The sequence below is a fragment of the Ciconia boyciana genome, chromosome 7 (genome assembly GCF_034638445.1).
Source record: "Ciconia boyciana chromosome 7, ASM3463844v1, whole genome shotgun sequence".
Taxonomy (NCBI): domain Eukaryota; kingdom Metazoa; phylum Chordata; class Aves; order Ciconiiformes; family Ciconiidae; genus Ciconia; species Ciconia boyciana.
The window spans coordinates 16,905,282-16,930,498 of NC_132940.1; the positions used below are offsets into that span (position 1 = coordinate 16,905,282).

General features: G+C 42.8%; 1 protein-coding gene across 4 annotated transcripts; it reads right to left on the reverse strand.

Moving 5' to 3' along the window:
- Positions 1-372: 372 nt before the first annotated feature.
- On the reverse strand, positions 373-23,452 carry MCOLN2 (mucolipin TRP cation channel 2). Of its 4 annotated transcripts, none has more exons than XM_072867025.1 (14): positions 23,252-23,452; positions 19,611-19,770; positions 16,334-16,507; positions 12,643-12,787; positions 11,967-12,054; positions 11,731-11,827; positions 11,172-11,271; positions 10,460-10,575; positions 8,934-9,083; positions 7,502-7,603; positions 7,264-7,386; positions 4,432-4,638; positions 2,944-3,059; positions 373-1,625 (listed from the first exon to the last, which is right to left on the reverse strand). In XM_072867025.1, exons 1-14 carry the CDS (start codon positions 23,299-23,301, stop codon positions 1,589-1,591), a joined length of 1,665 nt encoding a protein of 554 aa, XP_072723126.1. In that variant the 5' UTR covers positions 23,302-23,452; the 3' UTR covers positions 373-1,588. The 4 variants fall into 4 exon arrangements, with proteins under 4 accessions (XP_072723126.1, XP_072723127.1, XP_072723128.1 ...); XM_072867026.1 differs by lacking the exon at positions 23,252-23,452 and adding an exon at positions 22,959-23,024; XM_072867027.1 differs by lacking the exon at positions 8,934-9,083.
- Positions 23,453-25,217: the final 1,765 nt, after the last annotated feature.

Consider the following 25,217-nt stretch of genomic DNA (forward strand, 5'->3'; position numbering starts at 1 on the left):
TTTTCCTACATTATGGTTATCTGCTATCAAAGACTCCTGGTCCCCTCTGATAGGCTTCTTCATGCCAGATTTCAAGGGGATGTAATGCCCTTTGAGGAGTCTTCTCTAAGAGCAGCTTTCAATAAGTCAGGATCTTGTTCAAGTTTTACCAGCATCATCTCCTTCTTACTGCAAACTAAGCTGCCACCCACCTTACTCATACAAGGGCAGCATTTCAAATTGCAAAGGCAATTTGAAACACTAGCAAGCGAGAACTTGCACAGAGTCCATCATTAATAGTTAAAGATACATATCAAGACCAAGTCCTAGCCAACACGCTCTGAAGTGAACATCATCTGCTACAATCTGCTTTAGGGAGCAGATAGCACCATTCAAAGTGGAGCATCTAATATAATAGTCCACCCACCCCCAGGGGCAGTTAGTACCACTGAAAGTCTTTGGAAGCACTTGGTAACACCTATGCAGTACTATACTGGAAGTGCTTTAAAGCTACTGGAAGCGCTCTGTTCTCACTGAAAAAAAAGTTTTATAAAGGTCAAAGGGAAAAAACCCCGTACTTTGGGATGGTCATCTGTAAAGACACCTAGACAATCAACTGAAGAAACCAACTGTCAGACTCAGCTGTTACATGTTTTCCTCCACTTAAGATGTGCTTGAAACAGAATTAATTAGGCAAGTCACTCCCTGGCATTGTTTTTGCCTGAATTTGTCCTCCAGGTTATGGCAACACAACAGTACAATACTAAAAAAAAAAGTCAAATCAAAACCAAAAAACCCCACAATAATCTCTTCATCATCCATCACATGATGCTTGCTAGGGAAGTTTCCAACCATGCAAAAGAAGTATTTACCTATAGCTAAAGTAGTAAGTTTAAATGAGACACAGTACACATCAAATATTGTGGATATAATAGAAAAGACTCAAAGCCAGAAGAAAAAAAACCAAACTGCTTTTGTTTTTAGTAAAGCTGGTAAAGAAGAGATTGTGATCTATAAATGGTTTGTGTTAAAATGATATACAAGAGGGAGAATAGCAATTAATTTGCACTTTTGTGCAGCTCTGTAGCTTTACATAAATTTATTTCAAGGAAATGAATTGTGCCAAGTAGAAATTACAGTCTCAATGCCAAATGCATCGCTTCAAGTGAAAAACTCCTCCCTTCTCCTTGACTACTGTTAAATTTTTTTAAAATAATTTCATGCTAAAAAAATTATTTTCACATATTTCTTTTTCTTATTAACAACACTTGGTTCAAGGCCACCCTCCTTCCTCCTAGAGGTGGTGAGCAAACAGAGCTCCCAAGGACACTGCTCAAGGATCAGCCTTCTTTAACGTGACAGAACTTGGGGCAAGAATATAGAGTTCTTCACAGCTCTCCTCCAGATGCAGCTTCTGGGCTTTCCTCCTGGTCAGCCAGCTGATGTCGCATTAGCAGCTTTCCTTCCCCCAGCACCTTAATTAGGTAAGAGTCTGTTCACAATGAGGCAGGTCCAGATAGTGGATTTCATTGCAATTTGGAGAATTATTCTTCTCCATACAACTAGGCTTTCTTTCCATATATTAGTGGTGAATTTCAATGTGTAATCATCAATTAATAAGTATCAAGTTGTCATCACTCTGTTGTCTGCAAAAGAAAAAATTCACAATTTTTCATTCAGCAAGAAATGCAACAGGAAGTATTTGCCCATACAAAACACCAAGCTGAGTTTTGATCCTTCTGTTCTGTGCTCTCCCGTTTCAGCATACAGCTCCAACACCTGCACTGGGACAATCAAGCCGAAACTGCTATAGTAGCAAAAGCTCTAGGTTTGCACTCCAGCTACCAGGCTTAGGCCCTCAATACTCTGCAGCGTATTACAGTAAAGCATATTTATTATGCTCAAGCACACAAAAATCTCTTATCCTGCACAATGACTTGGATGTGAAACCTGGAGCTGTACCTGGCTGGAGTTCTTATTAACTAATTGGCTTTCAAGTGTCCACAGCAACTGCTGGGATACCTGCCCATCATCTCCTCACATGCTCCTTTTTGGCTATGAGGTTTCCCTCTGCCAGAGTACATCAAAAGTATGAAGTTGCATTTCACAAAAGCCTCAGTATATAAGTAGACAAGTATCCTACTGCTAAAACAGGATTTGTTACACCAGTTGGGATTGAATAAGTGTTCACATTCAGCTCTATTCCTTCTCCCATAGCCTGGCTTCCTTGCATGGTGCCCACGACCATTCTGTGCACAAGCAGGAATTCTCCCGGACTGCCTAGGGACAGTAACAAGATCCGTCCACTCTCAGTCAGGGATTCAGAGGTGTTAGGTTTCCTCAGAAATAGAATTCAAAGAATAGACTTCCAGACCAGCAAGCACCAGATGAGAAGTTCACCTCTCACTAACACCAGCTTAAAAAGGACCACGGCTAAAACCTCCAAAGGCTTGAGTTTGGTGGCAACCAGACATTTACAAGTGTGTTTCCAGTATTCCGACAGATGGTAGTAGACTAGTTTGCCTCACAGACACAGCATAGCTTTGGGATTAAATACTGGTCCCTGGCTGAATTACATTCTCTTGCTTTCTGCTACTAGTCCCAGCCTAGTGAAAAAGCATTTCAGAAACAGAAGACTTGCAAAACCCTAGGAAGCAGAGACTGACTTTGCTCTTGACTCCTTAGCAGTTCCATGTTATACTCCACAGTCCTCCCATCAACTTCCACCAGTTTCTGCATGGTAGTTTTCATGAGAGCAAAACACTGCAAACATGCATTTAAGTTTGGAATTGCCACCCCTGCACCATCAGCAGACTAAAGTTCTAACACCAAGTAAAGCACAAGAGGAACAACAGAGTCCAATATTCCACAGGCTGAATTCTGGATGCCCCAGCATTTGTGAAACAGGACTTTGCAGTGAGAAGCTAACTGGTGTACTTCCGAGAAACACTCATTCCTACTGACCTCCTACAGCAGCAGATGAATGGCATGGAAGTCTGTTCTTTTCTGTAACCAGCGCTGCCATGGTCTTTTAGAAATTCATGTAGATCTGTTACTGGAAACCCACTTTGTTGGTATTTCTGAAAGAGAAAGCATTTTATTTACAATGCATGAGAAGTTACTGGGCATGAAGTGTTCTAAAATTTCCTCTAGAGTGTGATAGCCAAAACCAGACTATTTGGTTCACCTGTTCAGTATTGCTGTAGGAAGGAAAAAAAAATACAATCCCATCCTAGAAACACCACATAGATTGCTTTGTTCCACCAACTACATAAGTGACATAAAATTCATATTGTTCACAGATTCTCTTACATTTTGGTTGCTGACCATAAGACCAAGTGAGTGATCTCAAATTATACTGGCATTGATTCTCCCTTGTTCATATCAGCTACTGTGCTCACTGAGTGCTCTGGGCTAATTTTCCCTAGGAACCCCAAAGCTGGATTTGAAGGGCCCTAACGTCAATATTCAGCATTGCCATGCTGAAGAAATGCTCTGCAAACACCCATTCAGCACACTGAAATGGCTCCCCATTAATCCACATGAAGTGCTCAGAGGGAAGAGTAACAGTAAAACACTTTTGCAGGTCAGACCATCCAATACACTCAGAAGCATGGACAGTTAAGTTGTATTTTGAGATGCTTAGAAAGTGGAGCTCTTGCTCAGTCTGGAAGTTGTGGTTCATGTCAGACTAGCCTTATTCTGCTGGCCTGTTTATCTGACATTAACATAAGAAAGGGACAAGAGCTAAAGAGCATGATCCACATTGCCTTCCCACTGGTTACTGCAGCTACCAGGAGCACGAAGGAGAGACAGCACTAGAGGACAAGAACAAAAGGTCATTACTGAAAACTTCATTTCACTTTCAGCCAGTTTATACTGGAAATGGATGGTGCAATTTTAACTTGAACGAGAAGTAATGGGTCTTTCAGAAGACATTTCTTTTTAACCACACATTTCCAAGCAGCACATTAAGCAAGCCTGGACACCTAAATGAGTTTAGAGTTATCTGCTTGGCCCTTGCCACACTCCTGCCAAGGGGATATTCTCCGAGATGCCAACAAGCCCTTCCTGACCTCAGCTTTTGGTGCCAGGAGAAGAAACATTCACTCCGAACAAGACTTGTGGCTCTGTGTAACTATACTTAAAAATTGACTCTTTCCACTCATCCTTCCACTTATGTTTCTATTAGCTGTTACCTTTTTGAAGCCAGGTGAAGCAGCAGAAAATACAAAACAGGTCCACATGGTAAGGATGATTTTCCAAACCAATTATTGCTTAGTCATTTGGATTACTACCCCAGTCATCCTCCCAGTTTCACCACAGACTAAGCTAAAAGATTTTAATAGTCTCACCAGTCATCATAGCTAATGCTAGATAGTATGGTGTTGAGTTATTAACAAGAATGAATACAAAACTGATTAGAAGTGTAATGGGGAAAAAGAGTTTTACCTTTATGGTGTCATAGGAGTCGGTAATGAGTGCAATAAAAAGGCTGAGGATCATGTATATAAACAGACTAATGAAGGAGTACAGATATAACCGACTGAACACCCACACCAGTGTGCTCTTCTGCTGGATTTGAGCAAATGTTGCAAACATATCATCACCGTTGACCAAAGAAAACAGACACTCAGCCACCGTGTTCAGATCTTCAAACTAGAAAATAATGAGTACAAATTATTAATAGAATGTGAAGATCAATCAATCATCCAGATTAAAGGGAAAGTGAAAAGTGTTATAAAAACAAAAGTAATTTTTTTTTTTAGTTTTACTCATAGCAGAAGAAAAAAGCCAACCAGTCAATCAAATGTTACCATACTGTCTTTCCTGTACATTCAGACCAAAACATACATGTCAGTAACAGAACCATACAGAAATATAATCTTGGCTAAGCATTGTACGTTGACATCAGAAATAAGATGATCTATTATCAAGACATAAACTTGTGATGCTCAACAAGCAAAACAGACAGTAACTGACCACCACAGAAAGTTTAAGTTACTGAATTTTAAGCCATTTTTGACCTGCAGGAAAATATCATTCTGTTTGCCAAAGCACGTAGATAAAGTGATTTCACAGAACCTATACAGTAAATCAGTGGCAGTATGCTGGGAACAGAATCCACATCCTCTGGTTACCCAGCTCTGCAGCATTACTGGAGTAGGGGTAATTAATCAATATTGTATTAAGAAGTTAGAGATAGCATATAGCCTTCAGAGCTCAAATGGTCTAAACTAGATTTGTCTTGCAATATCATTATCTATCTGTCATTCAGAAAAGCCTGAGCTGCAGGTAAAAGCTATAGCTGTACCGTGAAGCTACTACACACACCCCGGACAAAATCATGGTTTCATTTCAAGGACATCCTCTTAAATTCCTAACTCCATTTCCTCAAGCTGGAACATGCCCTGAGGCTAAATTCCATTTAGCAACCAGGTAAGCCCCCTTCCCACCATTGCTCTGTCCCTCCAAATAACTGGATTTTTGTTAACTACACTTTAGTAGACAATATGAATTAATGCACAATGTTTTAATGTAGCTATTATCAATTAAGTAACATGAGTATACTCACTTGACTTGCTGTCCTATATTGAAAACAAGATGTCAAGAGGCATATGTTTGCAAGGAGAACATACTGTTGCATAGGAACAGCAGGTGTGGTCTTGCCTATCGCGCTTTTTTGTTATTATTTATTTTTAAAGCCATTATGAGACCCAGCAGCACATTTTCTGAGAAGGGGTGCATGGCATGCGCCATGCTTGGGTACAGAGAGAAGCCTGCTAAGGATGGCTCAGCTATAAGCCCCTGGATTGACGTAACACAAGATGCAGGATTCCCACTCCCTCTCTCTGGCCCCAGCAGAAGGTGGCCGGGGGGGGGGGGGAACGGGACCAAACACACACGCACGTATTTCTATGTTTTTGCACCAAGGCCTTCAGAATTTTTGGGCACAAGGACCTCTCTCCTGTGTACCTGCACAGGAGGAAAGGCTCTTCCCATTTCTTACCAGGGACAGCTCATGCAGCCGGAGAGCCCGGCGAAGCCAGCCCTGGGCTGCGCCCGCCCTGCGCAGTGCCACACTGCCTTCCCGTGGGGTACTGGGGAACTGTCAGAAAGAGGAAACCCCCACCCAGCTACAGGGGCTTTCCTTGACATGGATCTGTGGTATTTAGCAAGAGGTAACATTTTCATAGATAAGCATATTATTGACTACACCTCCTTTTGCTCAGATAATTAATGTACTTTCTGCAGGGAAGCTACAACAGTATTTATGCTGTGCCTGTTACAAACAATTGAGCCTCTAGTATGACTGAGGATCCCACAGCATCCAACATCCCAGAGAGAAGTGTATTGTCATCAACTTAAAATACGTGCAGACTGAATACCTACATTTCTCAAGGGAGACAATTACATTATGTTAGAGGAATCCGAGCTCTGGGGGTGCGAGAAGCTGAAGCAAGCACTGCAGCATGCATCGCTTACAATATACACTGCGTACAACCAGAAATCGAGAATGAGCTGTCATACATTTGTTACTGATTAACGGACATCTAGAAAATATCACAACAGGAATCTGCCTTTTTTCAAGCTGTCACACAGAGCATCTGCCACAAAAAACCCCAAACAAGCTTTGCGGGTTTTTTTGCTTGTGTTTTGGAATATACCAAGCCTTACTGCTATACCCAGGTTTCAGACAAGACGACATACCAGGCACACACTTTGATATCAACCTTAAAAAAAACAAACAATCAAACCAACCAAACAAAAAACCCACACCACGCCTACACACAGGAAGCAAAGTAAACAAGACAAGCATTCATCCACCCCTTTACGAGTCAAGATTTAGGAGCTAAATGGCAGAGGAGAGATTTGCAGAAACAAAGTCAGAGTCAAGGAGATCCCCAGCAATGGTAATGGTGAACAAGTGCCTCTAACCCAACTGAACTGGGATTGCCAGAAGAGGGCGAAAGAGATAACAGATCAATTTACCTCGAGTCCCCAGCCAGACATTGCCTGGATAAACCATCCACTCATCACAGACACAGCCTTGTGTTTGAGATTACATTGAGTTCAAGCACACAGTGAATGCAAGAATACAGTTATTTTGTTAAATGGAGCAGGTGGCAGGAGGTACACATGGAAGGAGAAACACTCCTGTATTCTTCATGTTACAGCTTTTAAAACAAAAACATGAATTTAAGACCTATTTCTGTTGTTATAACTAGGAACTATACACGCACAGATATTCACACATTGTTAGACCAGAAAAGGAGTACATACCTTTTCATGATAAGGTCCCAGGACAATCCAACCACAAAAAGTATAGCCAAGATAAATCATCCCAGCACAACAACAAAACCTTAGCACTTTGGGCAGTGACGCCTGCATAGTTAAAATGAGCACCTACATGTCAGGGTGGAAGAAAGGAGGAGAAGGGGAAAGAGCCACAAGTTAGAGAGACCTGAGTAAGAGTGACAAATATATGCTTTAATTGTTGAATATTTGATTCCTGCCTTACATTGTAGGTTTGAAAATATCCCAGGTATCTGATGACTCCAACCCAGACAAACAAAGTTGATGTTCCAAGTAAAATGCTGCAGACATCGTAACTTGTGAGGTTCTGAGGGATCCAAACAGAGCAGGTGGTCAAGTTAAAAGGCAGTAGGTATGTCGGCTTGACAGCTATTCAAGTTCCAGCAGTTCAAACAAACAAAGCAGGGCAGTCCGATACTGAAAGGATGTTGCTACATCACAAAAATCAGGCCAAAGTAAACTGCAGTTATTTAGTGAGATCACCCAGATGCAATTGTGCTGCAAATAAAAGCACATCTACGCTGATATTCTTGTAGTTTTGCATGAAGAACTAAAGCCTTTACCTTGGTTATGACGCAGTTTTAATATTAGATTCAATATCTCCATTTTTGTTTGAAAAAGGTTAATATATGCTATTGTTAGGCAAACAAGCTCTCATTCGCTATTTACTAAAACATGAGCCATCATTTAAATGATAAGTGAGCCTCAGGACTACAGCCCTTTCTATGCTACATGCATTTACATCTCTGAACAGGTTGCCAGCTGTTTGGAGCCTGAACTTTTTACTGCCAGTGAAGTTTATAACCAATTCTACTTGCATTTTACTTTAGAAGGCTAGAACTGGTTGCAATAAGCACGAGATACCCATCTAGCCCAACATTTACTACCCTTATCCCCCCTACCTCGCCATACAGCTGGAGGTTCTCAAGTGCCTCCTCTGAAGGCCACTCTGGGCATCTGCCCTTTGAGCCTTGCTATACATGAAGCAGGAGCAGCACACTACCTACCCTGTTTTTCCCAGAACACAAAGTTTTGTGAACACATGAATTGTTGACATACAGCTCTATTGAAGGGAAACAAACCAACCAACAAAAAAACCCTGAAGAACTGCCAGCTGAACAAAACGCATTGATTTCAGCAAGCCCAGACTGGGAGGTCAAGGACTAGCAGGTGACACTATCTGTGCCTGTAGTTTGGACAGGCCAGGAAAGCAAGCTGTAACAGCCATGTTTCTAGTCCCACCAGCCATCAAGACCCCTGTTTTATCTAAGGGGATGACTCCTGGTTTCCCTGTACAATATGTACTACTACTTCTTACAGAAATAACACAACCCAAGTTTGGTTTCTTTTGTTAGGAACTGTCTACCCACAGGTCCTATACGAGGGATGAGAGGACTTAGCACTGTGGAAATAAGATGTTTAAACAGCTTACGCGGTCTTACTGAAAGACTTTGGGGAAAAGGGACTGAAACCAGTTATCAGTCAAACTAGCACTAGGAAATGAGTAAATAAGAACTAGCAAAAGTAAATAAGATAACTCGTGACTACGATGCTCACTTTCATTTGTCCCCAAGTTAAAACACATTACACATGGTTGTAACAAGACTAGTATTTTATCTGTAGTATTAAACTCTCACCTTGGCTTTTATTTCCATTTTTAGGATTGACCCAATGATTGTCATCACATCACTGATAATTACCAGGACATACCATCCATTTATGAACTCCAGGCGATCAGCGTGACAGACATGACGCTTATATTTCTCCAAGAAGAAGTTCACAAATCTCTATTGACAAGCATTTACATGTTTAGTTACAGGTCACCTTAGATGAAAAAGGTGTACAGATGCCCCAGTAGTATAGCAATGCTCAAGTTTCACATAAAACTTTTCCTATAGTATTTGCTGGAATAATAGCTTAAAACTCATTCTCAATACCAATAGAAATAAATAGAAAAAAATTAAGATTGGTTTTCACTGGCCTAAACCAATTTTCCACAGAACAGCTGACTTCATAAACAATCCCCACTAGCCTAACCATGGCTTGTTATCCCCTTTTTAGCCCCCTTCACAAAAGTTTCTACCCACCTCCAACAGAGTAAGGCCACCCAAGTAAAGGAGTGAAAAAGAGAATAACTCAGAGACAACTATAAGGCAAGAGCTCTAATTTCCAGTAGAGATGACAGTATCACTTCCCACACCCAACACTGCCTGTCTGCTTTCACTTGCTCTTTCTGCTCATGAATAAATGCTGATGTCCCGATTCCTGACAGCAGTTTGACAATGCCTTTGCTGAATTGTGCCCTCTTCACCCTTGTCTTGTTTACAAGCTGCAAAAAGGATATATTGAACAAGATAAAGAAGTATCTGTGCTTTCCTATCCTACCTATCCTGAACTCTTTTTGCAACTCCCATAAGCCACATGCTTGCAAAGTTTGTATCAATTAATGCTTATAAGCTGGCACGTCTCAGAGCCCAGCTTGTGTTGTTGCAGCAGTATTTGGACCAGAAGAGCTAAGTCTGCTTACATGAAGCTCTGCAAGCAGCTTGAGATTAAGTTGGACAGGGCTAGTCTCAGTCTGGAGGGTGAGTGGGGAAGAAGGTGACAGCCGACGGTGATCAGGGATTGCAAAGGGAGAAGGAAAAAAAGAACTGAAAAAGGGTGGTTCCAGCCCCAGAAAGACCAAAAAACCCGGCCAGAGTCAGACTATATGCTATATTCTACATTTTCTCCAGCTAGAGCTGGCTTTGAGCAATGTTCATTAAAGCATTAATTTATGACAAGGCCTCTATAGGAATTCTACTCTAAAGCCAGGGAAGGAAGAATTCATGTTTTGAAGGTGCAGGATGTGTTGCCTGTTAGCAGCACAAAGACTCAGAAGTTTTTTTGCGTAAAATCCTGGACCAAAAAAAGAGTCTCCTTTTGCCCTCAAGAGATATACGAAGTATTTTGTTGTTACAGCACTACACAAACAGAAGTAAAACCCCATTCAGCTAGCAACTGTTCAGACATCTACACATCCTTTCTAGAGATAGATACAGTAAGAGAGCAACATCCTGCAACAGATATACTACTCAATATTTCAAAACATCTCACTTGACAAGACCAGCAGCAAAAAAGACAAAGACAAAATAAGCACTGAGATTATGAGGACTGTACTTACTTTTTGTAGTCTCAAAGCAAGAACAATGGATCGCGTGCAGAGGATGAGAGAAGCAAAGCAACTTAAAATGACAAATCCATCGAAGACTAGAATATACTGAGTGTTTTTCTGGAGAACTGTAAAGAGTCAAAGAAAGGAAGCAGAGCGAGACTTTTCACATCTCTGAGCAAAAATTGTTACAAAGTGTGATGTATTTTGCATTTAAACACTCTCACCCCATAAATAGATGGGTTAAAAAAAAATACTCTTTCTGCAACTATGGAGACAGGCCACAAGAGTGAAAAGCACATTCAAGTTCTTCAAAATAAAACCAAAAGTGGGTATATTAATACAAGTGTCCCCTTTCTGCACCAAGTTCGTCTGTCCATCTGTACTCCAACAGTGTTACAACTACACGGGGTAAAAGAAATGCAGACTTTAGCCCATACCAACATTATTAAAACAAAACCAAACAAAAAAGATCCCACCTCATTTCTCATTCCATGACTTGCAACCAGAAACTTGTTTGACTTTCTGTACTGTACTGTATTCTTTCCATCCACAGGTTTATAAGCCATCACATGAACCCAAAACAGGTGTTTTCCTTGGCTTACTCACATCAACTGATGAACATCGTGGGGAATGTCTTGCTAGACAGACTGTTATAGAGCAGGGGAAATGACAGGAGATGTGTAACACTGCTATCATGCAAACACACATGCACCATACTTACCAGAGCCAAATATGTGCCAGTCTTTACATTCTTGAATATCAGTGTCACTATCAAAATAGATTTTGATTTTTCCACTGTGGGCTCTATTATTGAAAGTTATCTGGAAACATAAGAGTATATCAGAAATAAGACTAACAAAATTTCATTCCATAAAAAAAGCTTGGTAAGTGCTTTGACATAATACACATTAATATTTGTTGGTCAGGTAAGTTTAAGAAAGCTGCCACCATAAGTGTTGGTGTAGACATAATTTGAGAACTTGTCACATATAGCATAAAAAGCAGTATTCCAAGAAGCCAAACTTCAAATTTAACCTTTAGAAGAATAACAATTACTTATCTCCTTCTCAGGTTATTAAGTTACCAGCTGGAATATGATACAAAATCATATTGTCCCATGGCAACACCATTTCAGCAACCTTTGGGAAGGAGGGGTAAGGGGCAGGTCATGCTGAATTGCTTTTCCCTTGCAGTCTAAATATAAGGATGATGACTACCTCTTAGCTTAAGCTCTTGTTATACACACAGTGTTGGAAGCGCCATACCCGATATTCACTTACAGTATTTTGAAATGCATAGCAGTCAGGCAATTCACGGGCATGGATTGTTTGTAGAGCAATGCCTTTCAGCTTGAAGGAGATTTCAACCTGTATGAGCCTGAATGTTTTAAAAAGCATATAAACATATATACACAAATACACACAAACACAAAGCAAGGAAACAGCACAACCCAAAATCCACCATACTCATATGAAAGGACAAGTTAAAAATAAACAAATCCCCACCACTGCTTTACCTGTAAAATTCAAGATTGAAAAAAGAGGAGTTCAGCTTCAGTTCAGCCTTCTTACCAGCCAGCTCCTGTGGCTTAAAAAAGATACATTCTGGGAAGAGAAGAGGAAAAGCTGTAATCTTAGAAACTTCACATAGAAAGCAGCATACAACTGAGATGATCAGGTTAAATGGCAAGTCCTAATCAGGCAAAATGTTAATTTTGAGCAAACCTATCCATAGAGAGCCCCAGCTAGTGGGATCAGAAGCAGGTTCATGTAGTAAATCTTCAGAGGCTAACAGCAAGGACTCAGCTCTGAGAGGTGGTAAGGACACCCACCCACTGAAGGTACAGACTGAACAGCATCCAGCATTCTGTATTCAAACTTTCAGGGGGGGTGGGATGACAAACAAAAAAGCCAAACCAAACCACACACAAACACCCCCAGCCCCCTCCCCCCCAAAAAAACCCCTACAAACCCACCCACAACCCACTAATGACAGCAGCTGAAAAAGAGCTTCCTATAGTCTACACAGTTGCCATTTCTAGACATGGACTAAAAACCAAGAGGGGAAACAGGCAAAAGGCATGTTAATGTTCCTATGATTGCCATGCAAAAAGCTATTGGTTTTAAACTTTAGTGATTTAGTAGTAGAATGTACATACTCCACAGCAAGACACTGAGTACAACAATACATACCTGTTTCAGTAGAAACATCTATGTTCAGTGTCTCGTTGGAAGGAAGCATCGTGCTTTTCTTGTACTGTTGTTTACAGATTTTTAAACCTGATCCGTCATGTTCATAACCAAGCGTCCCCAGGGATATGTTCTTTAATTGCTTGTACTAGTTTAGAAACAAAACAGAAGTTAGAGATAGTAGTCTTTTTTGCATTAGATAGTAACTTTCAATCTCGAAGTCATGTGTATCAATATAGCTTTTTACATTTAAAAAAAAATATCTTTACTTTCACATAAAGTCTGTAAATTGAGAGAGGATCTCTCATGGGAAGCTAAGAGGGCTGCTGGCCACTAATTAGTAGTGATTGGCATCCTGGTGACACAGTAACTGGGAGCCCCATATCTACTGGGCTGCCTGCAAATGACTACCCATGGGCCAGATGGCAAGCCAGCAGACAGCTTTTAATTAGATGCCTGGCAGTGACTTCAATGCAGTATTGCTACTAACCACACACACTCCAGGGATATCTTATGTATTTATCTCATGAAGGTGTTAGTTTTCACACCACTTGAAATTTCATTGCTTTACGTACAATCCAAGTCACAGTTCTTATCAAATCCAGCCCAAGAGCAAAACCAAAGCTGCTCCCTGTGTGGCTACAGAAGAGGGAAGCCACACGTTCACTATTTAACCAACAACCAAGGAACATATACAGACCTTGGGCAGCCTCCAAAAGTAATTTAACCTGCCTGCTTTACACAAGCACAGAAACAACTGAAAACATGCCTGTGAGGAAGGCACTTTTTTTCACTTACTCTAAACACAGCACAAGTCACCTTCTTCATATGTTAACATATGCTTGAAAACAAGGACTAGAAGTAGAAGCAAATAAAGCTATGCTAAGCCAAGCATGGATCAGCCCTAAGCACCATTGAAGAACTCCATTCAAGGCCAGTCCTCTCGGACTTGCCTTCCACACATCCTCAGTGTCTGCTGGAAGCAAGATATATCCTCTGATCCTTGGAGTCACACCTTCCAGTCCTGCAAAAGCAAGGCAAACCCCTGGGGCACAGCTCTCCCTGTGGTTCCTGACTCCGACAGCTGAGGAGATCAATGACTAACCGTGAACACAGCTGTCTGCCAGCTCAGCTTCGCACCAGCTAATATCGTCTAAGAGAAGCCAGAGAGATCCCAGCCCTTTGAGGAAGGAGGCATAAACATCTAGTAATTCATTCGTTTTTATCATCACCTCACCTAGTGAAAGAGCTCGGGGCAGCGTACAGCGCTGGTCTGCTCTGAAGGAAGCATTTACCTCCCAGGAGGCCTGAAGTAAATAAAACATGGGAAGTCAGACAAGGCTTCCCATTCCTTAAAAAAATTGTTCAGCTGGCTTTGATACAGATTAGACCTTTTTTCCTTTAAACACGGATTTTGCTATTATGCATCATTCAGTGTCATCCTATTTGCCATCCACTAGCCCATCATGTGTGGTACAAAGTCCCAGTGGTCATTAACAACCACACGCTCCATGTCCAAAAGAACTGTAACAGGAACCATCACATTTCCATCCATCCAAAGCTCTGCCTTGCAGTGCTGCTTCAACTCCTGACAGCCGAGCTTGCAACAGGTTTAGACAGCCTGGGAGAAAAGCATGGCCTCTGCACCCTGTCAGAACATTATCTTAAAAGTAAAGCTAAGGAAGCCAAGTCTGACGAAGGCAGGTCAAGTGAGTGGAAACAGTAGTTAGTCACAACTCCACATCCCTCTAAGGACATCTCCAGACCACTGCATCTAAACCGCCGTTGCTCTGTCCATGTGTGCTTTCAGGCTCTGCCCTCCTGACAGCGTAACACGTGGCTCTGGGTTACTCACGTGCCACTTTCAAACAACACCATGAAACAGTAAAAGCAAAATTCCCATTTACACATTTCTAAGCAGGCTCAGACAGAGCACCCAGCAGAACATCCTGGTCCTCCAGACTCTGCCACAGGCAGGGTACAAGCATGACAATTCCACATGGCTTCTTTGCAACAGAAGCTTCCAAATCAGACCCATAGAGGAGTAAGGAAAAGCTGTGTACTCTTCCAAGTGGAAAGCAGGTTCTCCCCCCGCCCCGCCCCACCAGAGTGTGAAAATATCGCAGTGGCACATTATACAAAGCCTAAAATTCCATTTTTACAACTCCAGTTTTGCTGTGCACTATTACCATCTTCTGTAATATCATATCCTTCTGCTTGCCCACCCCTGCAATCCCCCCCACCAACCACACACTTCAAAACAAAACATAAAACACCAAAACCTATGGCTTCTAGCTGCCCATATGAAAACAAAAAAGCATTGCTTTTAGCTTAGGAGCCAGCTGACTTGTCTCTTCCTAAAAGGCATCCTTTAAAAAACAAACCAAAAAGCCCACAAAAAAGCAACACCAGTCATAATGTTCACCTGGAGACACACTTTTTTAAATCTTACATGCGATAAAAAAGCCCCAGGAACACCACAGAACACTAAGGAACCCAGATTACACAAGTTTAAATCTCCTTAAAGGATATGTCTACATTTATACAACATAGACATTTTATGAAGTGACCTTTTTCTGATGCCTGTATCACACATTGGCTCATTCTTGAGGATATAAAGCTATTATTTCTCTACTGTCTTCTATCTGGACTTCACCTCAGCCTTAGTGCCTATAAAAGAAGGAAAGTGAGACAAAGCAAGCAAGGAAGAAAAAAAGCACAGTTTATAGCAGAAATAGTGGCAATATTGAGAGTTCAAAGGAAGACTGAGAAAACTACTTCAACACTCATTTAACATACCAGGATGAGAGTCTTGGCCTTGTCCAGCACAGCAGAGACAGCACATTTGATCTGTAGATGGCTCTGCTGTAGCTTAGAGGAGGTGGCAGAGGAGCAGCAAGTCTCCATGCAAGTGCATGTTTAAGAAGGAGGTATAGCCTTCGTGCCACCGCAACTGCTGGGCATAACTGACGGCGGCAAAACTGCTTTAAACCAAGCATCAGAGCTGATGTCCCAAGGTTGGGGAAAATGAAAGGTGGTTTAAAGCCACCTTCTGTTCATCCCATGTGGACCATTTCTGGTCTTATCATCATCCCCAAACACAAGAGACATTTCATTTTACAGACACACACACACTCTTTCATCTCATGACTTCTAAATGTATTTAATAATACATACAAAAAAGTTTACCGAATTTTCATCCTAGATTAATTCTCCTTCCTCCCACGATTGTAAAGGAACTGTTCTTTAAAATAACATCCCTAACCAGGGCGAGTGCCCCTACATTCCTGGAAGTACCGTATTCCCCATTTTGAGGCCTCTGGCACTCACTACAAAGCTGCAATTCAGCATAGCTGTAAGCACAAATTTTTTGAATACCACGCATAGGTATATTCAGGCCCATAACTCTTCAAAGTAAGATCTAAACAAAAGTTCCAGTTCATGCAAGATGACTGATTTTCAAACTTTCTAGATTTCAGTACTACGCACTAACTGAATAAAATTTTGGTTTAGATTTGTCTCCAAGAGACAAAAATGCAGACATCTACACACAAAGTTCAGGATACCTCACCTACACTGATTCACTGAAATATCAAAACTGAAATCCAAGAATGGCAACAGAAAACCAGAACCTTAGAAGTTTATAGCTATAGCTTTGGTTTTAACACTGTTCATTATAAACACACACACTTACCTGGTTAATAACATAAAAAATGCTATCATAAGCATCCTGTTGTGTATATATGCTGCAGCTGTAGTCATCTTCATCAGCTCCAGAATAGCCCTTCAGGAATAGGTGTTTAAAAGCAATAGTGTTTTCCTCTTTGAATGAGACCACCAACTGGTTACTCAAACCAAAAAAAATAAGCTGACAAGAGGAAAAAAAAACCAAATTCAGATTTTTGAACACTGGTCAAGCAGCAACATTTTGAAAACAGCTTTGAATTATAATAAATGCAAAACAGAAAGGAGCCTGTTGCTGTAACCCTGCTACAACAAGAGCAAAGAGTCTGTTAACTAATGCCATAGGACTACTGAAGTCAAGGTTACCACATGCAGGGTAAGAGAAACAGAAATCAGTCTCCCACTGATTCTAAAACTTACAGTGCAGCAACTAAACAGACAGCTAGATCACTGCCTCCTTTCACACATCCTGGACCAACAACTCTAACTGGAATTTGCCAAAACTTTTGTGGAGGATGCAAATGGCAGAAAAGCTAACCTATAGGCACAGCCTGCTACCCCAGAAATGCCCTGCTTTGCTATGGGACAAATTCCTGCACCTTCTTCCTATGTCTGGCATGGCACAGAATTAGAGCAAACCTATGTGGGACCCCACAGCAACAAAAAGCAGACCTGGCTGACCCAGGTGCTGGGTAAGGAGGCTATAACAAGAAGCAGCAGCAGACAGCTGAGTTATACTCAGGATTTGTGTTGCCCTACCATATGGATGCTCCCATTCCCACCACCAAGGAAAACATAAATGGAGCCTAGAAGCTGAAAAAAAAAACCCCAAGCAACAAGAGTTTCCTCACAGGCATAGTAGCAGGAAGATATCCCAAGCCCCAAAAATCTTCATCCTAGGTTTAGACTGCTTACTAACAGCAAATGTGAAACTGTCTCATTACTGCATGGAGTTTCTAAGTCCCACAAGAAACTGTCCGAAGTAGGGAAGATGTAAGAGTGAGAAACTGCAAGCAAAAGAACTGTGAATGTAGAAATCCCCCAAAGTAAACAGGCAGGCTCCACTAACATCCAAATTCCTTCACTCAAAACAATGGAAACTGGAAAGCACACCTATTTTTATCCCCTTCACTGGAACACGTCATCTTTTGTCCCAGAGAGTAAGCGCTTAGATCTGGGCCAGGCTAAAAGAATACATGCAGCAGGACTATTTAGTGCAAGGCTGTTTAGTTGCACAGCAAAGTCACAGCCAGGACAGAGAAATGGGGATGTCAGCTCTGCTGGGTATATACAGTCTTCAGATTACGAACTGAATCTTCATACTTTCAGCCAAGTTTTAAGTCAACAATTTATATCTTCAGTTGACTGTAAAAAATCACTGAGTACTACAAATAAATCTGCAGCACTCTAGTCAGTATCTAAAAAAATCAGGGATCTTCCAGCTGCAATACAGAGAAATAAAACATACTCAGCAGGGTTTCCTCAGGGGACTCCCTAGGGGATTTCAGCACAGCATTGGAGTAAAACTTACACCCCATACTGGGACAGAAGCCTCTTCTGCTTTTCAGTCAGGCACAGATACCCCAGCTGCTGCACCACACCGAAGAAGCCAAAAGTGTCATGACTAACAGGCTGGCATCAGGCAGAAGCAGCTAGAAGGAGGCTTAACTTATTCTATGTTGTCCTTCAAGGGTCTTGCCCTGGCTCTGAAATACAGGGATGCTTGTTGAACCTGTCCATTTACTATTAGCTCACATTTGAGACCTCCCTGCAGAGCAGCAACACATTTTCCTTCAGAAACTCTATTTTCCTTTTCTTGCCAGCTGCCTGTCTGGCATCTGAGCAAGACCCAGGGCTGACAAGAAAAATCTTGAGCAGCAACCCAGAAAATCTTGTGGCCTTTGAAAGCCAAGCAGCAGAGCACTCCTTCTGCTCACAAAGGGTAGTGGGAGGCTAGGACAGCAGACAGAAAGATTAGACCTTCAGTCACTCCCCCAAGAATTTAAGTCAGTAGGTTAGGATAGATTGAAAGTACTGAACCTTTTCAGAACCACGTGAAGTTGTACTTTGTCTCATTGCTCACACACAAAGGTTAGTGCACTGTCTTTGAAGAGCATGCAATAACCCGCATCTGAGGTGCAGCTGCCAGTAAAGTAAGATGGGGCAACCTGTCCTCTTAGCTTACACTGTGCTTGCACTGCCCACCACCCCCTTATACACTCCCTGTTCTCGGCAGCTCCGACGCTGTGGGTACCAATTGTGCCAGCCCTAGTGCAAATGGCCTGTTTCAGCTTGCCTTGCCTAGACAGACCGACCACTGCATCCTGCTCCCCCCTGCACATGGAGCTCCGGCCGGACTCGGCACAGCACGGCAGCGGCCGGATCCTGTGCCAGCAGGGCCAGAGCGCCTGCCATGTCTTTCCAGCGGGGAGATGAAGAGCGAGAGCGGTCAACAAAACACAGGGACACATAGGCCAGGGTTACGCTTCGTTCTAGCGGGCAAGTCAAACACAAACCTGGAATCCTGCAACTCAGCATGTCTTTAGGAGTTGTATATTTAGCTGTACTTGCAAAGTGTCAGATGTCAGAGTCCTGCATTTCAAAGGTCCAGAAAAATCATTTCTACTCATACATGCGTCCCGTTTTGCTTCCCTCAACCTCCAGTCACCATTTCCTAGTGGACTGTAAATTAAATCGACTACACTGTGATACCAGTGCAGTTTAAAAACCACCGTCCTTTTTGCCTCTACCCGGCTAGGTACCCGACTGTTTGAAATGCATCATTTGATGACAGGAGCAGAATCAGGCCCGTCCGATTCCTGTAGCCCAGTCATTCCCATCATCACCAGAGACTGCAGCATTTTCACATTGAACACGTACATTTCAAGTTACTGACCAGATTTCAAGAAACATCACTTTTGAAACAGTCCAGTGAAACTATAATCTATGAACATAACAGGAAGCAGAACATAGAGCCATACTGTGCCAGCAAGCCTGAAGACAGTGTTGGATTTACTGGGAAGAGTAATTTTCTTTAAAGTGTTACCTTAAAAACAGCAAAATACCTAGTCAAATAATGCCCCACAATCTCCAGGAGGCTTCTGCAATTTAGTTTATGTTATTCTTCCCCCTCGACACCTTTCATAGCACTTTTTCTTTCTGGACTGAAGCAGGAAGTTCAAGTCAGTAACAAATACCCAGGGATGGCAAAGGCCCAGAACCACAGACCTGCTTCTCCTGCACATCATTGCTACGCTTTCTAAGAGTAAAAACAGAGGAAGGATTACCTGTGTAGTAACCATAAGTATCTTCAAAATCTGCAAAGCCAGTTTCCATGGTATTTGGCGTCTTGCTCTGTATTTTTCACATGGGTTCATGAAGTAAAACTTCAAATCCTCTTTCAGAGCCGTCTCTTTTAGATCTAAATCTGACTGAGCCATCATACTTCTGCCATAAATAATACGTTAATTAGAAACCAACAAATGCTTTGGCAGACAGTTTCCTCATAGTGCAGTTTCACCTCAGATCACCACATGACATAAGACGCCTGTAACAGTTTTCTGTCTGTTTGTTTTACAGCAAAATCCAATAAATATTTCCCTATGATCACATCATTAAAAATCATTCAATCACATTAGATCATCAAAACACAACATTTATACAACTATTTCTCAGAAAACAGGCATTAAATAAGAGGATCTGTAATAGTAATAGCAAGTCTACATTTATCTCTTTCTTAAAACTAAGTATTTGAAATAAAGCGAGGCCACTGTTAACACATTTCTCTGAATAAGCCACATTCTACCACCAGAAAAAGGTGTCTTAAAGACTAAACAACCAGAGCAGGCTTCACAGCACGTTTCTGTTACGAACATGCAGCTTTAAGGACTAAACTCATAGGCATTTATTTAAATAAATATCTGGGCATGCAAAAATCTGAGGAAAAGCACAGAGGCCTGTTGTTGTAGGTGTCTTAAATCACTCTAAGTTTCTCCCTCTCAGCTGAATGGGACATTGAAAACTTTCCCCTTCTCCTAATCTTTTTAACCCCATTTTCCAGTACCATAATTGTCAGAACTTTCATCCTCCACACAGAGATCAGAACCAAACTTACAATTTTTCTCCTCCCTGCATGTGTTAAGGTAGAGCAATCACATCTTAAACTGGCTACATAAGCAGATTATCAGTCCCATTTACCATCCAGAAAATTATTGCCCATGTTCTGAATTTTATGAAGGATAGCATTTTCTCTCAAGGTCAAAACCAAAAGCATCATTTCCAAGTTTTCAGATGCATTCTTACTTCTTTTGTCCTCACCTGTCTGAAGTGTATAGGTAATTAAGCCCAAACTGTAGACCACAAAGCACATTTGATTTGCTAGAACCAGCTGTCTCGTAAGAAGAGAAATGAGAGTTAAAAAACACAGTAAAGTTGATACTGTGGTGTTTCCTCATAAGAGGAAGTGGGAAAAAAAAAACAACAAAAAAAATCTTTTTTATCATTAGAAGCTCAAAGGTTATCTTTATTACACAGCCTTAAATCAATCATTCATGAACATGATGGGAGGTAGGCTGATTTTGGTTTTGAGACAGGAAAAACACAGGAAGGTTCTTAAGAAAAAGAAACTGTGGAGTACATCCCTATTTAAATTTATAATAAAAACATACTGGACTAGCTTTAATAATGTTTAAGATATAAAAACTTTGAAAAATGTAAACACATCTGACAAAAACAAATTATAATTATAGCTGTGAGTATTGTCTAAGGAAATAGGTACATATGCACTTCAGTCCTGCACTGACACCCAAAGACATCGCTACTCCTGTACCAGCTTCTCTTGAACGGGCAGCAGCATTTGTGTGGGTACACAATGAACACGACCAAACCCAGAGTAAAGTCATAGGAGTAGATGGGAAAGAAAGAGGAAACTGAGCAGGTTTAAACTGGATCTGGTCAAGACTTAAAGCATGAAGGTATGGCATAAGAACCACCCCAAGACTTCAGCAAAATCCTCCCCTAAGCGTCAGTAAAAGCATATCTGAAGTGACAGATCTTAAAGACCAAACAGCAAACCTTATAAGAAACACCATTTCCTTTGATATTCAAATACCTACCATGGAAGACGTGGTTTTTTCCAAAGTTGTCTTTCAAGCCCCTCCAGCTATTCTAAAAACTTGATGCTGACTAATAACTATACTTTCACTTTTACACAGCCCTCACTTAACTCCACTGGCTAGGGATTATTTTCACTGCTGCCTTTAGCTTCCCTTATTCATTAGCAGTAGAAATTGTGAGCAGGAAATTCAGCCAAGGAAAGCAACATACTTTTTCAGCTTAAGAGGAAGAGATGAGATTCAAGCCTGTATCACTGTTGGGCTTTGTCTCCCAATAAAGAACAGGCATTCTCTGGTGTAATATTCAAGAAATAATTCATTTGGCAACAGGTGAAATACAGCAATTGTTTTCTAATCCATTTGTTTCTAGACTAGATTCAAAATAACATCCAAATAAACTGCATTGAAGTCTGCAGAATTAGAACCCTCAACCAAAGCATTAAAAAAGTTTAAAAGTTCCAAGTGATTAATAGTGACTTACCGCATTTAAAACAAACGATCTAGTTCTACCAAACGTTTATTAGCCTAATCATCTAAAAATAATCCAAACAAAGCACCTAGCTCAAGACAGAGTAACAGAAAAATTCAGTTCAGGCACAGTAGTGTAATTAACACTGCTCAACAGGTTTCCATGGTATGGTTTATAAAGCACTGATACCAGCAACTTTTGTGGATAAAGACTAACTCTAGTACACACATTTAAATGCATATCTAAGTATCACAGTGTTGTGCATCATGAATAATAATTGTTACTAATTCAATTCTAAAAGCTGCATTAGGATAGCCACCATTGCAATGCTGTATCTAGTAGGACAATCTGTTGTTTGGATAATGTTTTGTAGTGAAGTACTTTAAAGCTCAGTTCTATTCAAGAACGAGGTTTCAACAGTAATTACTACCATTTACAGCTACCTACTTATGAAATAAGCATTTAATACGTAGTCTTCACCTAGCAGAAAAAGCACCATTGACTCAAGTAGATAAAAAGCTATAGAGCACAGATTCACCACAGGAATCCTGTAATTCACTACAGGAGCCACACTAACACTGTCCATCAGAGATCCGTATCAGGAACATTTATCTACTTGAGCTCTACATCTTGAAGAGGTATTAACGAGATGGGGGTGGGGGTGAACGCGGAGAAAAAAGAAGGAAAAAAAGTCACTGAGTTGGGTTCTACATATCAGACCGGGCAACCCCGGCTTCACCTTCACGGTCTTGTCCTAAGTTCACAACTCGCCCAGAGGAGGGCATCGCCTAGCACCTCTCAGGAAAGCGAGCTCTAAGAAATTGAGGAAAAAACCCTCCTTTCACAGAGCTGCCAACATTACCAACCGCTAAGCTGCTGCGGGAGGAGCAGCAACGCTACCAAGGGCGGCCAGAGCGAGGGCACGCAAAACGCCCCGCCACGCCGCTTCGTGAGCGCGGCGCCGGCAACGCGACACGCAGGGAAGCTCCGCAGCCGCTGAACGGCGGGACAAGGCAGACCCCGGGAGGCGAGGCGAGGGGGAGAGGCCCTACCTTGTGCAGCAGATTTAAAACACGACTTTGCCGCGGCACCTCCGTCCCTCTGCCCATCTGCCGCCCGAAGGCTGCCGGGCGCGATAGCAGGAGCGCGGCTCCCGAGGCCGCCCCGCCCTCCGCCGCGCGGCGGGGCACGCCCGTTATCGCCGTGCCACACGGCGCCGCTGGCGAGGGAGCGCCCCCATCCCATCCCATCCCATCCCATCCCCTCCCCGCCGCCTGCCCCGCCGGGCGGCGTGACCCGAGCGGGCAGCACCGCGCCCAGCCCCGGCCCGTCCCGCCCCGCTCACCCGCTGGCGGCGGCCCGTCCGCCGGGCAGGTACTTGAGGGAGATCTCCATGGGGCCGCGGGGCTCGGCCGCTGCCCGGGCAGGGCAGGGCGGCGCGGGGCTCCGGCAGCCCTGGGGCGGCGGACAGGGAGAGCCGGCGCCGCCACCCGAGCGGCCTGGGCCGGGAAGCCCCCTCCCGGCAGCGCCCCACGCCCTGCCCTGCCCCGCCGGCCGCGCCGCCTTTATGGGGGCCCGGGCGGAGGAGGGCGCCCCGCCGCCCACGTGCCCTGCGCCCGCCCGGCCGGGCCGGCGGCAGAGGGAGCTCCCGCGCCCCCGCTGCCTTCCGTCACAGCAAAGTCGCCGGCGCTCCGGCTCTGGCCAGGTGAAGTAAGGCTCGGTAGTTGCTGCTGTAGGCAAGGAGACAACATGCCGGGAAGACCGTCAGGTCTGAGTAGCTGCTACAGAGGCGGGCGTTCTGCAGCTGAAAAGGTACTTAGTTCCTCAGAGGATGTGGTTTAATGTGGTTACCCCAAACCAGCGTGTTCAACACAGAATGCAGACTTACAAGAGGCGTCATTGCAGCGACTGCGAGCTCTCTACCTGCCCGCACAGCGGGGATGGGCAGTGAGGGACTCTGACATAATGCTCTCAGATGGTGCTCCGTTGGGTCACACTGTTTACGGGAGAAGAAGGAACAAAAGCCCAGCCTAGCATCTCTGTGCAGTTACTCAAAATTAGCTGCAAGAGCATTGTGTCAGCTCACGCTTGAAAGCTTTCTTAAAGCGTCCTCTGAAGCATCTGGTATTAGCTACTGCCTCAGGCTGAAGATGCCCCCGGCACACGCAGTCGCAGGTTTGGTCTTTTACGGCAGCATCTGTTTTCCCCCCCATCTGCCAGAGATTAGTTATGCCTTTGCACTTTTTTTTATGGGAAAGGTATGAGTATATCTGGATTTGATTTCTTCCTCTTTAGCATGCACACTGTTTACTTGAGAACATGCTCCTATCCAACATGGACACTGGTACTTAGAAACCAGTATGGCCCCCACCTCTCTCTTCCCCTCAGTGTAACTTTATGCTGTTAAGAGATCTGAGCTCTGCTGAAAACAAGAAGTTCTCGCTACATAGGCATATGCAAAACATTGGCATTGAAATGAGCCTTGGTATGAAAACAGCTGTTACCCAAATTTAGCACCCTGCCACTTATTTTCAAGAGGAATACATCAGTATTTTTCAGGCAACTCTTTCCTGAGCCCAGTGGGAATCAAAACAAAGGAACTCTCTTACCGCTCCACACCTTCTTGGACAGCCCTGAAAGCCCTGTTTTCCTTAGGATGGCATTTTTAAGCATAATGAGTTTACCTGATGCTTTTTCTGCTTCTTTGCTCTCCCCACCTGCATTTTACAGTTCTATTTGTGCCTGCTTGATTGTATCAGCATAAAGATACCGATGTCTCCAGGATGCAGCTTTACATGTGTTACTAGCAATGCTAATGTTGAGATCACTGATACTGTTGAAGTCATGAGGGTTTTTTTAGAATAAGATCATTGTCACATTTCTTGGCTCTGCAAGGCCATAACCAGCACATCGTATATTGACACAAAATAAGATTAAAAAGCCCCACCACACACCCAACAGCAGCAGCCACAGAGCTCCTGGCTGAGCTGCACTTCATCTCAAATGCAGCCAGTAGGCTATAGAAAACACAGCATTGACTGGCTGCTTCTCAGGTGAGCCAAATACTCAGGCAGATGAAGATCCTGAACACCAAGGATCAAGCAGGTCAGAAATTGAACAATACATGGTTTTCTTAAAAAACAAAATATAGAGAGATATCAGATACATAATAAAAGCAGCATTTCTTTTTCCAGTCAGAACTGGACATTTTGAGCAGGCGTAAGCCAGTAACTTGTCAGGGTACTGTTCTTCTTTCCCCCATGTAACAGCCTGCACCCATAGCCAGAAATATGCAATTGCTGCTCTGCTAA